The sequence below is a fragment of the Salmo salar genome, chromosome ssa27 (assembly GCF_905237065.1).
Source record: "Salmo salar chromosome ssa27, Ssal_v3.1, whole genome shotgun sequence".
In the NCBI taxonomy this organism is placed as follows: domain Eukaryota; kingdom Metazoa; phylum Chordata; class Actinopteri; order Salmoniformes; family Salmonidae; genus Salmo; species Salmo salar.
In genome coordinates, this window is record NC_059468.1 from 33,832,235 (window position 1) to 33,848,798 (window position 16,564).

The following is a 16,564-nucleotide window of genomic DNA, read 5'->3' on the forward strand; positions in this document are numbered from 1 at the left end:
AAACATTATGGCTATAATACAGGACTGTAAACATTATGGCTATAATACAGGACTGTAAACATTATGGCTATAAAACAGGACAGTAAACATTATGGCTATGAAACAGGACTGTAAACATTATGGCTATAATACAGGACTGTAAACATTATGGCTATAATACAGGACTGTAAACATTATGGCTATAATACAGGACTGTAAACATTATGGCTATAATACAGGACTGTAAACATTATGGATATAAAACAGGACTGTAAACATTATGGCTATAATACAGGACTGTAAACATTATGGCTATAATACAGGACTGTAAACATTATGGCTATAATACAGGAGAGGAACCTTCCTCTCTCTTTTCTATTAAATTATACTAAACTCTGCAGCCACCTGTGCTTCTTTCATTAATAACGGCAGAGATATGGGGGAACCCTTCTCTTCTCTCATTCTCTATGATTAACCACCAGGATGTTGTTTTTACCTGGTCAGACCAGGACGAGTACAGGGTGTCCGGGGAGTGAGACGGATGTGTTTGAAGCACATAACATTTAATAAGTCACTGTCAATAGGACTCTGCTTAACGTAACGCCAGACAGAAAGCGAAAAGAGGGGAGAAATAACCCAGTTTGCAATCCAAATGGCGCCCTATTCCCTTTTTAATGCGCTACTTTTGACCAGGACCCATAGGGTCATAGTCGAAAGTAGTGCACTACGTAGGGAATAGTGTGCCATTTGGAACGGAGACCAGGATTCTCATCTTTCATCTCTCTAAGTACCTTGCAGTACTAAGTGTCTGAATCTCGTCATATTGTATTGGTGATATTTTTGTATTACCTAAACTTTAATCAGGTTTAAGGTCTGTAATGTACGGTATATTCCGATGACGTACAGTAATTGCACGTTGTTGAGAAGACTAAAGCTGTTGAGCTTGAAATGTTTATAGAGATTCTAATTCATATATCCATGTAGTATGTGTTTTCACTCCAGTTTGTTTTAGCCGGTTTACACATTTGCATAGAAGGTAGGCAAACTCCTTGGGTCAGACCAGTTGGAGTGTAAACAGTCTGTTAAACTTGAACTTACAGTCTGTCCCAACACAAACACAATGCATGACTTAGAGCATGTAGTCATGAGGCAACTTCAAAACTTTGTGACAACATCAAAATCAGAATCAATCTATGAATGACCATTCTAGGCATGGCCACATTTGTATTCTGTAGTCGTCAGTTAATCTTCTGTAAATCATTCATTTTTTTGTTATAATATATATTTTTTCACAGAAAGTGGAAGACATCCCTCTCCCCTTTCCAACACATTTTCCTGTAAATCATAAATTTTTGGCGAAAGATGAAAATACTATAAATCTGTGGAGAGGAGTCTCTGTTGGTTGTTGGGGTCAAACCTTTCTCAGACGATGGACAGACTACCAAGAGAAAGAGAGACATGGGCCAATCGTGCAGAGTTCATCCTTTCTTCAGTAGGCTATGCAGTCGGAATTGGAAACGTGTGGCGCTTTCCATACGTCTGCTTCAGCGGTGGTGGAGGTAAGTTCATGGAGAAGTATGCTTTGGAGTATAACATTACCCTGGAGCTCTTATAATAGTTTTAATAGACTATTATTAGATCAAATGTTTTCTCATTGATTTCTACATCTAATTACCATGTCCTCTCCTCAGGTGCATTCCTAATTCCCTATCTCACCATGATGTGTCTGTGTGCCATTCCACTGGTGTTCGTGGAGTTTACAGTGGGGCAGTACACAAAAAGAGGACCTGTTGAGGCGTTCATCAACATCTGTCCTCTAATGAAAGGTGGGATAACTTTTGCCTCAAAAAGGGAAGATCATACATTACAAGATATCATTTACCAGTATTATGAAGTCAGTTTTATATCAAGAGAGACCACAAGCAACAGAATACTAGAGCCTGTATCATTTTTTATTTTATTTGACTTTTAACCTATGCTATGTTTATTCCATGTTTGTTGTTGTTGATCTCCAGGTGTGGGTGTGGCTATGGTGATGCTGTCCTTCATCGTGGCCTCCTACAACAACACAGTCCTGACCTGGGTTCTGTACTACCTCTTCCACTCCTTCACAGCCCCGTTGCCATGGCAGCTCTGTAATGCCACCTGGAACATTCCAGAGAACTGTTCCAGCTTCATGGAAAACGCCACCACACACCTGCAGTCCGCCACTAAACAATTCTTTGAGTAGGTTTACATGTTACAGTAACATTTTAACCGTTCTCATTCAATGTTACTTCAAGCTGTGATGTTGGTTTAACCAAATTCCCAACACAGACATCTCCCTAGATGTTTTTATTCACCAAGCATGTAGCATCATTACACTTAAATACTGTGTATGTTTAGCCATAGGCTCCTGGAAATCACTGAGGGGATTGAGAATGTGGGCCACCTGCGATGGGAGCTGGTCGGAATTCTCCTGCTGATCTGGGCCGTCCTATTCTTCTGTGTCTTCAAGGGGATCAGATCCACTGGAAAAGTTGTCCACCCTCCTGACCATTGTTAAAGACATTAGATACCCAACAGAGAACTTCATCAAAGTGATTCTGCTCTACTAATGATGAGTGTTGGGGAGAACTATTGTGACACTCGAATCACTGTGTGTGTGTGTGTGTGTGTGTGTGTGTGTGTGTGTGTGTGTGTGTGTGTGTGTGTGTGTGTGTGTGTGTGTGTGTGTGTGTGTGTGTGTGTGTGTGTGTGTGTGTGTGTGTGCGCGCACGCATCCATCCACAGGTGGTGTACTTCACAGCACTGTTTCCATATGTGGTCCTTCTGGCTCTTCTGTTCAACAATGTCCGACTACCAGGAGCCCTGGATGGCATCCTATTCTTCCTGACACCCAAATGGAACAAGCTGGGAGAGATACACGTGAGTGGGTCAAAGCACTTCTAAACTTTGGCTTGACTTCGACCTGAAGAAGTGATCTTATTCTTGAATGAATGACATAGACACGTTGTTACACTCATTGTGATGGTCTTGGTTAGGTTTCCCTACACTGATTTTCTTAGTCAGTTTGCAGGTCTTGCTCCCATAAAATAATGACTTTGTCAGTCTATAACACTGTACCTTTCCATGCTTGAGTCATTATGTGGGAAGTGTTAGAGAGCCATTTGACCTCAGGAATGCCCACTCATTGTTTCATGCTTCCAGGCAGTGGTGTTTTTATTTGTCTAGAGAAAACAATGTTTAACCAGCTCCTGTTGTAAAAAAGTCTCAAGCGTTTGGTTCTGTATACTGTTGTTCCAACTAGCTCCTGGGGCACTGCACTGGGGCTGGCCCATTGCTTCCAATGTGTGTGTGTCTCAGGGGGCATAAGCATAAAGACAAATGTCCGTTCTCTGCAAGTTAATGGACAATAAGGTGATCTTTTTCCCAGGTATGGATCGATGCTACTGCTCAGATCTTCTACTCAATAGGTGTTGGATTTGGCTGCTTACTGTCTATGGCCAGCCACAATAAGCACAACAATAACATCCTCAGGTAGGCTGCAGAAAGCATTTTTTTTTAAATGTGTGACATTTTGCACATTACACTGCCATTGCTAACAAACACACAGATATACAGTATTTGGCCACATACAAACTGACTGCCTCCTGGTGTGGTGCTACTGTTGCATGGATTTCATCTGAATTATGTACAAAAATTACTTCATAAACGTAAACAATGAACTCATCATTATCTTTTGTGTGCGGCAGGGATGCAATGATTGTCACTTTGGCGAACTCTGCCACCAGTATTTTTGCTGGCTTCGTCATGTTCTCTGGCATCGGCTACATGGCACATGTGCGCCACCTCCAAGTGGAGCAACTGGCTGTTGAAGGTACTGTTCAGGAGGACTTAGCTCTGGTCCAGGGCGTTACTGACTGTTGGAGGTACTGTTCAGGAGGACTTAGCTCTGGTCCAGGGCGTTACTGACTGTTCGAGGTACTGTTCAGGAGGACTTAGCTCTGGTCCAGGGCATTACTGGCTGTTGGAGGTACTGTTCAGGAGGACTTAGCTCTGGTCCAGGGCGTTACTGACTGTTGGAGGTACTGTTCAGGAGGACTTAGCTCTGGTCCAGGGCGTTACTGACTGTTGGAGGTACTGTTCAGGAGGACTTAGCTCTGGTCCAGGGCGTTACTGACTGTTGGAGGTACTGTTCAGGAGGACTTAGCTCTAGTCCAGTGCATTACTGACTGTTGGAGGTACTGTTCAGGAGGACTTAGCTCTAGTCCAGTGCGTTACTGACTGTTGGAGGTACTGTTCAGGAGGACTTAGCTCTGGTCCAGGGCATTACTGGCTGTTGGAGGTACTGTTCAGGAGGACTTAGCTCTAGTCCAGTGCATTACATGTGGTTTGCTGATGCTGAGTCTTCTTCAACAGGCATCTTTTTCAAGTTTTAATGTCACGTACACAAGTACAGTGAAATGCCTTGCTTGCTACCTCTAATCCCAACAATGCAGTAATCAATGTCAATGTATTACTAAAAAGAACAAGGTTTAACAAAAACACACGAGAAATAAGAAGAACACGAGAAAGTAAGAAGCTATATACATGGTCAATTCTAATACCATATTTACAATGTGTAGGGATACTGGAGTGATAGAGGGATATATGATATATGATTAACAGAGTAGCAGCAACATCTATGATGAATGTATGTGAGTGTGTGTGTGCATTTGTGTAGAGTCCGTTTAAATGGGTGTGCATGTTATGTGTGAGCAAATTAAGTGTGTGTGTGGTGTGTGTGTGTGTTTTGGAGAGTCAGTGTGCGTGAGTGAGTGAATAGAGTCCTGTGAGTGTTCATAGAGACAGCGCAAGAATACAAATAAAACAAAAGGGTCAACTCAGAGTCTGTGTAGCCATTTTGTTCGCTATTTATTTAGCAGTGTTATGGCTTGGGGATAGAAGCTGTTTAGGGGCCTGTTGATGTCAGACTTGATGCACCGGTACCACTTGTTGTGCAGAAGTAGAGAGAATGGCCTATGGCTTGGGTGGCTGGAGTCTTTAATAATTTTACGGACCTTCCTTTCACACCGCCAGATATAGAAGACCTGGATGGCAGGGAGCTGGGTGGTCTGCACCACCCTCTGTAGCGCCACGCGATCGAGAGTGGTGCGTTGCCATACCAAGCAGTGATTTAGCCAGTCAAGGTGCTCTCAATGGTGCAGCTGTAGAAATGTTTGAGGATTTGAGGGCCCATGCCAAACCTTTTCAACCTCCTGAGTGGTAAGAGGCGCTGTCGCACCCTTTTTACGACTGTCCGCCTGTGTGTGGACCATGTTAAATCCCTAGTGATTTGGACACTGTCACGTCCTGACCATAGTAAGTGGTTATTTTCTATGGTAGAGTAGGTCAGGGCGTGACAGGGTGTATTTGTCTATATTTTGTATTTCTATGTTGGTTTTGTTTGATATGATCTCCAATTAGAGGCAGCTGGTCATCATTGTCTCTAATTGGAGGTCATATTTAAGTTGATGTTTGTCCCACCTGTTTTTGTGGGTGATTATTTGTGAGTAGTGTTTGTTTCTCCTCTGCGTCACGGTTTGTTATTTTGTAGATTTCAGTTATTTGATGTATTGCATAGTTTTCACGGATTAAATAATATGTGGAACGAAACACACGCTGCACTTTGGTCCGATCCTTTCTACAGCCGTGACAGACACAGAGGAACTTGAAGTTCTCGACCCGCTCCACTGCAGCCTCGTCGATGTGAATAGGGCGTGCTCGTTACTGACTGTTGGCATTTAGGGGTTTTTTCCATTCCAGTTTATGGCCATTGAAATGCATTGGGATTTAGGCAAATATGTTTGTAGTGTAAAACAGTATGTGGTATTACATGTGTTTTTTCAAGCACCAGTGTCAGCCTGCACGTTTTAAAGTTGTTTTGGTGTTGGTAGCTTTAACGGTTCAAGAGCAGTGGCCAAAAAGTATAAATGGTATCAAAAATCTGTATACAAGCAACCTATTCCAGACCGGTCTGTACGTTTTAAAGTTTGAATGGCGACATGTGGGGTTATGTACAGATTGTGAGCTTCAACGGTGGGAAGACTAGTTATGACTGGAATTTTTCCCATTCAAGTTGAAGGCCATTGCAATTCATTGGCATTGATGAAAATATGGTTGTAGGGTGAAAAGTATTAGTAGTATGGGGTTGGAACAGAACACAACATTTTTTTAATGAACAGAATCAGGAACACAACTGATCTATACTGTTCCGGAAACAGAACTGTTATCTTAAAAGAGTGGGAACCGGTTAAAACTTTAATTTACGTTCTGAGAATTTTTTGCTGTTGTACATCAAAGCCGTCCCTCTGTCAATCAGAAACTTCTTCCAGTGTCTGCATGCCAGCTGAAAATCTTTGACAGAATTTTATTTTGCTAGTCGGAACAGTTGAATGGAACAAACCAGTAATAGTTCTGTTCTATATTTTTTTAAGCAAACTGCGGACGTTCAGCCTGGAAGTTTCAAAATTGTTTTGGTGTTGGTAGCTTTTATAGGTTTGGCCCTACAGGTGGCAGCAGAAGGCAAATAATAATAAGAATGAACAGTTTCTAAAGCATATCTAATAAACAGTCAAATCAAATCACATTTTAATTGTCACATGCACCTAATACAACAAGTGTAGACTTTACAGTGAAATGCTTACTTACGAGTCCTTTCCCAACAATGCAGTTAAAAAGTACGAAAATTAACAAATAGATAAATTAAATAATAACAATAAAATAACATAAACGAGGCTATATACAAGGAGTACTGGTACCGAGTCAGTGTCCTGGGGTACGAGGTAGTTGGGGTGGTTAATCAAATCATTTATTAGTCACATGCGCCGAATACAACAGGTATTCACCTTACAGTAAAATGCTTACAAGCCCCTAACCAACAATGAGGTTGAAAAAATACAAATAACAATAAGAAATAAAAGTAACAAGTAGTTAAAGAGCAGCAGTAAAATAACAATAGCGAGACTATATACACAGGGTGGTACCGGTACAGAGTCAATGTGCGGGGACACCAGTTAGTCGAGGTAATTGAGGTAATATGTACACTACCGTTCACAAGTGTCACAAGCGTCGTTGTATGTAGACCAAAACGCAGCAGGTATGTGAATCCTCATCTTCCATTTATTGAAGAAAAACAAACGACGAAAACAGTCCTGTAAGGTGCTCAGACTATACACGGAAACAACTACCCACCAAACCCATGAAGAAAAACCCCTACTTAAATATGATCTCTAATCAGAGGCAATGAGGATCAGCTGCCTCCAATTAGAGATCAACCCAAACATACACAACATAGAAAATAAGAACTAGAAAGGAAAACATAGAAATAGAACAAACCCAAAATCCCCAAAACACACAGAACAAACACCCCCCTGCCACGCCCTGACCATACTATAATAACTCAGGACGTGACAACAAGTTTGGGGTCACTTAGAAATGTCCTTGTTTTTGAAAGAATTTCTTTTTTAAATTCCATTAAAATAACATAAAATTGGTCAGAAATTCAGTGTAGACATTGTTAATGTTGTAAATGACCATTGTAGCTGGAAACGGCAGATTTTTAATGGAATATCTACATAGGTGTACAGAGGCCCATTATCAGCAATCCTCACTCCTGTGTTCCAATGGCGTGTTGTGTTAGCTAATCCAAGTTAATCATTTTAAAAGGCTAATTGATCATTAGAAAACCCTTTGCATTCATGTTAGCACAGCTGAAAACTCTTGTGCTGATTAAAGAAGCAATAAAATTGGCCTTCTTTAGACTAGTTGAGTATCGGGAGCATCAGCATTTGTGGGTTCGATTACAGGCTCACAATGGCCAGAAACAAAGACATATCTTCTGAAACTCATCAGTCTATTCTTGATCTGAGAAACGAAGGCTATTACATGCGAGAAATTACCAAGAAACGGAATAGGACAAGTACATTAGAGTGTCTAGTTTGAGAAACAGACACCTCACAAGTCCTCAAATGGCAGCTTCATTAAATAGTACCCGCAAAACACCAGTCTCAATGTCAACAGCGAAGAGGCAACTCCAGGATGCTGGCCTTCTAGGCAGAGTTTCTCTGTCCAGTGTCTGTGTTCATTTGCCCATCTTAATCTTTTCTTTTTATTGGCTAGTCTGAGATATGGCTTTTTCTTTGCAACTCTGCCTAGAAGGCCAGCATCCTGGAGTTGCCTCTTCACTGTGCTTTTCTTTCAAAAACAAGGCCATTTCTAAGTGACCCCAAACTTTTGAACGGTAGTGTACATGTAGGTAGAGTTATTGAAGTGACTATGCATAGATAATAACAGAGTAGCAGCGGCGTAAAATAGGGGGGGGGGGGCAATGCAAATTGTCTGGGTAGCCATTTGATTAGATGTTCAGGAGTCTACTGGATTGGGGGTAGAAGCTGTTTAGAAGCCTCTTGGACCTAGAGTTGGCGCTCCGGTACCGCTTGCCGTGAGGTAGCAGAGAGAACAGTCTATGACTAGGGTGGCTGGAATCTAGCAGTTGCCATACCAGGCAGTGATGCAACCTGTCAGGATGCTCTCGATGGTGCAGCTGTAGAACGTTTTGAGGATCTGGGGACCCATGCCAAATTATTTCAGTCTCCTGCAGGGGATTATGTTTTGTCGTGCCCTTTTCATGATTGTCTTGGTGTGCTTGGACCATGTTAGTTTGTTGGTGATTTGGACACCAAGGAACTTGAAGCTCTCAACCTGCTCCATTACAGCCCCGTCGATGAGAATGGGGGCGTGCTCAGGCCTCCTTTTCCTGTAGTCCACAATCATCTCCTTTGTCTTGATCATGTTGAGGGAGAGGTTGTTGTCCTGGCACCACACAGCCAGGTCTCTGACCTCCTCCCTATAGGCTGTCTCGTCGTTGTCGGTGATCAGGCCTACCACTGTTGTGTCATCAGTAAACTTAATGATGGTGTTGGAGATATGCCTGGCCGAGGAGTCATGAGTGAACAGGGAGTACAGGAGGGTCTGAGCACACATCCCTGAGGGGTCCCTGTGTTGAGGATCAGCGTGGCGGATGTGTTGTTACTTACCCTTACCACCTGGGGGCGGCCCGTCGGGAAGTCCAGGATCCAGTTGCAGAGGGAGGTGTTTAGTCCCAGGGTCCTTAGCTAGGTGGTGTTCCTTTTGTCCAGGTGGGAAAGGGCAGTGTGGATCTGTGGATCTGTTAGGGTGGTATGCAAATTGGAGTGGGTGTAGGGTTTCTGGGGTACGGATGTTGATGTGAGCCATGACCACCCTTTCAAAGCACTTCATGGCTACAGACGTGAGTGCTACGGGTCGGTAGTCATTTAGGTAGGTTACCTTAGTGTTCTTGGGCACAGCACAGGGTCTGCTTGAAACATGTTGGTATTACAGACCCGGAAAGGGAGAGGTTGAAAATGTCAGTGAAGACACTTGCCAGTTGGTCAGCGCATGCTCGGAGTACATGTCCTGGTAATCCATCTGGCCCTGTGGCCTTGTGAATGTTGACCTGTTTAAAGGTCTTAATCACATCGGCTGCGGAGAGCGTGATCACACAGTCGCCCGGAACAACTGGTGCTCTCATGCATGTGTTAGTGTTATTTGCCTCGAAGTGAGCATAGAAGTAGTTTAGCTCATCTGGTAGGCTCGTGTCACTGGGCAGCTCTCGGTTGTGCTTCCCTTTGTAGTCTGTAATGGTTTGCAAGCCCTGCCACAACCGACGAGCGTCAGAGCCGGTGTAGTATGATTTGATCTTAGTCCTGTATTGACACTTTGCCTGTTTGATGGTTTGTCAGAGGGCATAGAGGGATTTCTTATAAGCTTCCGGGTAAGAGTCCCGCTCCTTGCAAGTGGCAGCTTTAGCCTTTAGCTCGATGCGGATGTTACCTGTAATCCATGGCTTCTGGTTGGGGTACAGTCACTGTGGGGACGACGACATCGATGCACTTATTGATGAAGCCAATGACTGATGTGGTGTACTGGTGTTGCCATAGGAAGAATCCCAGACATAGGAATAATCCCAGACATATTCCAGTCTGTGCTTGCAAAACAGTCCTGTAGCTTAGCATCTGCTTCATCTGACCACTTTTTTTTATTGACCGAGTCACTGGTGCTTCCTGCTTTAATTTTTGCTTGTCAGCAGGAATCAGGAGGATAGAATTATGGTCAGAATAGCCAAATGGAGGGTGAGGGAGAGCTTTGTACCTGTCTCTGTGTGTGGAGTAAAGGTGGTCTAGAGTTTTTTCCCCTCTGGTTGCACATTTAATATGCTGATAGAAATTTGGTAAAACAGATTTAAGTTTCCCTGCATTAAAGTCCCTGGCCACCGTTTTCCTGTTTGCTTATAGCAGAATACAGCTCATTGAGTGCGGTCTTAGTGCCAGCATCGGTCTGTGGTGGTATGTCGACAGCTACGAAAAATACATTTGAAAACTCTCTAGGAAGATTGTGTGGTCTACAGCTTATCATGAGATACTCTACCTCAGGCGAACAAAACCTCGAGACTACATTAGATATCATGCACCAGCTATTATTTACAAAAATACATAGTCCGCCGCCCCTTGTCTTACCAGACGCCGCTGTTCTATCCTGCTGATACAGCGTATAACCAGCCAGCTGTATGGTGATAATGTCGTTGTTCAGCCACGACTCCGTGAAGCATAAGATATTACAGTTTTTAATGTCCCGTTGGTAGTTTAATCTTCCTCGTAGGTCGTCGATTTTATTTTACAATGATTGCACATTAGCTAATAGAACGGAAGGCAGGGGGGGTTTACTCCGTCCTCTTTTTCTCCGTCGTCTCTTCACGCAAATGACCGGGTTTTCGGCCTGTACCCGGGAAAGCAGAATGTCGTTCACGTCGGGCTCGTCGGACTCGTTATAGGAAAAAAAAGCTTCTGCCAGTTGGTGGTGAGTAAGCTCTGTTCTGATGTTCAGAAGTTTTTTTAGGTCATAAGAGGCGATAGCAGCAACATTGTTTTCAAAATAAATTTAAAAAACATGTTACAAACAAGGCAAAAAAACGAACATAAGAACACAATCAGTTAGGAGCACGTAAAATATCAGCCATCTTCTCCGGCGCCGTCTTCAAGGTAATAATTGGGTTTGGTTAGGTGATTGATTGAATTGCTATGTACATCTATGTGAGGTGTGAAAAGCATAAAGTCTGGGTAGCCATTTAATTAACTGTTAAGCAGTCTTATGACTTTGGGTTGGAAGCTGTTCAGGAGCCTTTTGGTCCCAGACCTGGCACTCCGGTACTGCTTGCAATGCAGTAGCAGAGAGAACAGACTGTGACTTGAGTGGCAGGAGTCTTTGACAATTTTTAGAGCCTTCCTCTGTCACCGCCGGGCTTAGATGTCCTGGATGGTAGGAAGCTTGACCCCAATGATGGGCGGTACGCACTACCCTCTGTTGTGCCTTACGGTTGGATGCTGAGCAGTTGCCATACCAAGCGGTGATGCAGCCAGTCAAGATGTAGTGTGAAGTAATTTAATGATGCAACTGCCGTACCTGGCCTAGAATGTGTTCTTGCCTGAACTGTCACACTAGAACTGTACCTGGCAGGTACTGACAACACATGTAAAGAACGTGTCATGGTTATACACACAGTGACACTATGTTGTGTATTGTGTGTGTTTATCCAGGGCCTGGTTTGGCATTTGTGGTTTACCCAGAGATCTTCAGCACCATGCCTGTCTCTCAGCTCTGGGCCTTCCTCTTCTTCCTCATGCTGATGTGTCTCGGCCTGGATAGTCAGGTTTAGCAGCACACACACACACATAGCCAGTATAGTTTAATGTATGTTTTGTCTGTATAGTTGAATGTGTGCTTTGTCTGTATAGTTGAATGTGTGCTTTGTCTGTATAGTTGAATATTTGTTTTGTCTGTATAGTTTGCCCTTGTGGAGGTCATGGGGACTTTCGTTATGGACAGCTTTGGCCCAAAGATTCTCCTCATGCTGAACTATAAAGAGCTGGTGACCCTATTACTCTGCTTCTTGACCTTCCTGCTTGGCCTTCCCTGCATTACTCAGGTGTGCGCGTGTGTGTGTGTTTGTGTGTGTGTGTGTGTGTGTGTGTGTGTGTGTGTGTGTGTGTGTGTGTGTGTGTGTGTGTGTGTGTGTGTGTGTGTGTGTGTGTGTGTGTGTGTGTGTAACTTGTTTCAAGAGGTGTAACCTTGGTGCCATTATCCTTTTCAAACAAATAACCTATTGTGCCCTTGGGTCTTGGTCTTTACAGGGCGGGGTCTACATCTTCCAGCTGTTAGACTATTCTGTTGGCATAACACTGATGTTCACTTCTTTATTTGAAGTTGTTACTCTAAGCTGGATATTTGGTAAGTGCTCCAATGAGAACTTATATGGTGCTCTTTTCCACAATGAATGTATCTGTTTGCTTCATCTGACCCTGAATAATAATAACCTGTAGTATGTATCACATTATTCATCGATTTTTCTCTCCAAAACAAGTCCTCTTGCTTCCAAAGATTTGTTAAGGATTTTCTGAACATGTCCCCAATGGAAATGTCATGTGACCTTTCTTTCCAAAGATTGATTTCATATACAGCAAGTAATGACCTTTGCAGATATCATTCTGATCATTGCTTAAATGCTTTACACTTCCTGCTGATTTGTAGGAGTATGGCGGCTCTCTATCATGGTGAAAAGGATTCTGGGAAAGCCTCCAAACGTCTTCTTTAAGGCCTGCTGGTTGGTGGTGTCTCCGCTGTCGATCGTGGTGAGTCTACTTGAAGATTCTCATTCATGCACTAACCCAGTGCAGTGGGTGACATGGCCCTGATCCCAGGGAGGTCGTTCAAGTTTGATGTCCAAATCTGACATCTATCCATGTCCTGAAGTCGTCGGGAAATGCCAATGAAAACCGAACATTAGGGACAACAGTGAGCTCTAATACCATCAAGTAGGCTTGGGTTGTGGAAGGGGGTGGCAGATGGTCGTAATCCCATGACTCTGGATCAGAAGGTTGTGTGTTCGATCTCATTTGTGGACACTGGTTTAATGTTGTTTTGTTTTAACCCTGTTTTGTTTTAACCCTATCTAAAACCTTACCACTTACCTTAACCATTCAGAATAAGTGCCTAAACTTAACCCTTAACTTTGAAGTTTGATGTTTGGAAAACATGGATAAACGCTCTCTTTTCTAAGACTGTGAGCTTGTTGCTTATCCAGGGCAGCTGGTTAAGAGAATGCCAAGAGTGTGCAAAGCTGTCATCAAGGCAAAGGCTGGCTATTTGAAGAATCTCAAATAGAAAATATATTTTGATTTGTTTAACACTTTTTTGGTTACTACATGATTGCATATGTTATTTCATAGTTTTGATGTCTTCACTATTATTCTACAATGTAGAAAAGAAAAAGCCTTGAATGATTAGGTGTTCTAAAACTATTATGAATATTTACAAAAAATGAATATATATTTATTTAACTAGGCAAGTCTGTTAAGAACAAATTCTTATTAACAATGACAGCATAGGAACAAGGTTAATTGCCTTGTTCAGGGGCAAAACAACAGATTTTTACCTTGTCAGTTCAGGGATTCAATCTTGCAACCTTTCGGTTACTAAACCAACACTCTAACCACTAGGCTACCTGCCGATTGGAAACGATGCAGACAATTACAATGATAGAAGCCATAATATATCTGCAATATTAAAGCTGATCTACCCTCTAAATAAATGCATACAAATCACGCTGCATTGTATTGCGAGTTTAACTGTGTTTCCCGGTTCTGTATTTTGCACAGGTACGTCTCTTGCCTTTTTATAGTGGACTTTTCTTTAGGATTAAGATATTTGTTAACAAAAATGTATGTATTCAACCTTAGCTAATTTTCACCTAGCCAGAAGATCCGACCTGCTTGCTTACAGCTGCACTAGGGTCGGACAGGCTGTCTAGATTAAGACACCGTGGATCCGGCGCCAAATATGGCTAGGAAAACGTACCTCAATCCAGGGATGAAAAATCTAATCTGTGGTGTCTTAATCTACACGGGAAGCCTGTCCGACCCTACTGCAGCTGTAAGGCTATTACTTTTTACCTTGAAAGGGAAACTCTTTTCCCAACCAATCTTTTCTACCTGCAGGCCATATTGGTCACTGCCATGGTCCAGCACAGCCCACTTCTTTACGGGAAGACGTATCTCTACCCAGCATGGGCTGAAGGTGTTGCATGGATCATCACCTTTCTGTCCGTTGGCTGGATCCCTCTTGGAGCCATGCATGAGCTTCTTGGAAGGAAAGGCACTTGCTTAGCGGTAAGGTTTGTATGTGAATGCACATTAATCCATGATATGGATGGATGGATGGATGAATGTGTTGATGGGCAGATATATGAATGTATTCCTCTCTCCTGGTGTAGAAGCTGAAGGCGTCGGTGACTCCCAGGATCACCCTGGAGGAGGTCTGTAATGTGCCTGTCACTGAAGACCAACACCAGGACCATGTTAAGTCTCTGTACAGTCTCTCTGAGGTCAGTCCTCTACATGAAGAGAAAGACCGTGGGGACATGTGTGACCCTGAGTGACCCATCTGCTAGAGCATGGGGTTTGCTTAATAAAGGAATGTGACTCTGTCAATATTTTATTTTGGTGCTGTATTCATTTGATACTTTCGGTACACCACTGGAAGGTACAAAGGTGCTGTAGTCCAGACTACAGCCGCCTGAAAGCACACATTAAGGCTTACTTCAGGATCTGCTATGTACATCCTAATATACACAGTTTCCAAGACACTTTGGGTAAAGAGAGTTGAAATATGCCTGCCGTTCTGTGCTTTGTCACTGTGACAAGTGTTTAGGCTTGTTTTTAGCCCATGGACCCTGACAGGATAGTGCCGGTCCATCGCAAAGCTCTCAAAGTACAGTAACACTGCTAGAGGTGTTGTTACAATAGCTTTTAATGAGACAATGGTGCAAACATTGTCTACGCTATATAGACCTCTGTTTATTTGAAATAAATGGTATTTATTTTTATCTTTATTTATCTTGACGTATAGACTGGCTTAGATGGTGGTTTACTTCCTGAGTGCTCAGCACCAGGTGGTGTTTATACCATGCTGGAGATATCTTCTTTACGAGTTGCATTTTCACACAAAATAAAAAAAATGTTTCTGTCAGACTTTTGTCCTTAAAAGGGTACTTTCTTGATTCTACCGTTATTAGTTCAACTAATTGTCTCGCAAAACTAACAATCACCTCATAAAAATCCACTATTAGGTAGAAGTGAAGGCACAGGGAGAGAGTGAGTCCATGAATGCAGGGTCGCCAGCACTCGGAGGCCAGGTGCCAGTACAGTGTGAGAGGGAGGTTTATGAAGACATAAACAGAGCAGGACAATAGACCACCCTGGAGCCAGCCTCAAACAAACTTCATGTGCCCCCATGTCAAGTCAGTGTGGTGGAACATGCTAATCTCCTGTCTTAAAAACACTGGCCCCATGATGGACCGGTGTGGCTACAACATATAGGCTGATGAGGGTGGGGGGGACAGAGAGAGAAATAGTAGGGGTGGGGGATGGGGGGGTTTGCTGATGATCTGGTGTTTCTGTCCCCAACCAAGGAGGGCCTACAGAAGCACCTAGATCTTCTGCACAGATTCTGTCAAACCTAGGCTCTGACAGTAAATCTCAGTAATACAAAAATAATGGTGTTCCAAAAAAGGTCCAGTTGCCAGGACCACAAATACAAATTCCATCTAGACACCGTTGCCCTAGACCACACAAACAACTATACCTACCTCGGCCGGTAACAGGTAACTTCCACAAAGCTGTGAACAATCTGAGAGACAAGGCAAGAAGGGCCTTATACACCATAAAAAGGCATATCATTCGACATCCCAATCAGGATCTGGCAAAAAATATTTGAATCAATTATAGAACCCATTGCCCTTCACGGTTGTGAGGTCTAGGGTCCACTCACAAATCAATAATTCATAAAATGGGACAAACACCAAATTGAGACTATGCATACAGAATTCTGAAAAACATATCCTCAGTGTAGAATGTAAAACACAAAATAATGCATGCAGAGCAGAATTAGGCCGATACCCGCTAATTATCCAAATCCAGAAAAGAGCCGTTAAATTCTACAACCACCTAAAAGAAAGTGATTCCCAAACCTTCCATAACAAAGCCATCACCTACAGAGAGATGAACCTGGAGAAGAACCCCCTAAGCAAGCTGCTCCTGGGGCTCTGTCCACAAACAGATGCTACAGAGCCCCAGGACAGCAACACAATTAGACCCAACCAAATCATGAGAGAACAAAAAGATCATTACTTGGCACATTGGAAATAATTTACTAACAAACTGAGAAAACTGGAATGCTATTTGGCCCTAAACAGAGAGTACACAGTTGCAGAATACCTGACCACTGTGACTGACCCAAACTTAAGGAAAGCTTTGACTATGTACAGACTCAGTGAGCATAGCCTTGCTATTGAGAGAGGCCGCCGTTGGCAGACTTGGCTCTCAAGGGAAGGCAGGCTATGTGCACACTGCCCACAAAATGAGGTGGAAACTGAGCTGCACTTCCTAACCTCCTACCAAATATATGACCAAATTAGAGACACATATTTCCC

General features: G+C 43.0%; 1 protein-coding gene across 1 annotated transcript; it reads left to right on the top strand.

The window, feature by feature from the left end:
* Window positions 1–1,270: 1,270 nt before the first annotated feature.
* LOC106588989 (sodium- and chloride-dependent GABA transporter 1) lies at window positions 1,271–14,564 on the top strand. The gene is made up of 13 exons (XM_014178586.2): window positions 1,271–1,538; window positions 1,671–1,805; window positions 1,995–2,205; window positions 2,365–2,497; window positions 2,752–2,886; window positions 3,395–3,498; window positions 3,714–3,838; window positions 11,616–11,728; window positions 11,864–12,004; window positions 12,210–12,306; window positions 12,607–12,707; window positions 14,073–14,243; window positions 14,348–14,564. The coding sequence occupies exons 1-13, from the start codon at window positions 1,409–1,411 to the stop codon at window positions 14,510–14,512; spliced, it is 1,761 nt and encodes a 586-aa protein (XP_014034061.1). The 5' UTR covers window positions 1,271–1,408; the 3' UTR covers window positions 14,513–14,564.
* The last annotated feature ends 2,000 nt before the right edge of the window (window positions 14,565–16,564 follow it).

Excerpts from the sequence above, each read along its gene's own strand:
- LOC106588989 (XM_014178586.2), top strand. The coding sequence starts at position 1,409 with ATGGACAGACTACCAAGAGAAAGAGAGACATGGGCCAATCGTGCAGAG. Across the intron at positions 2,887-3,394 it reads ACAAGCTGGGAGAGATACAC|GTATGGATCGATGCTACTGC; the intron begins GTGAGTGGGTCA and ends TCTTTTTCCCAG. Across the intron at positions 14,244-14,347 it reads GGAAAGGCACTTGCTTAGCG|AAGCTGAAGGCGTCGGTGAC; the intron begins GTAAGGTTTGTA and ends CTCCTGGTGTAG.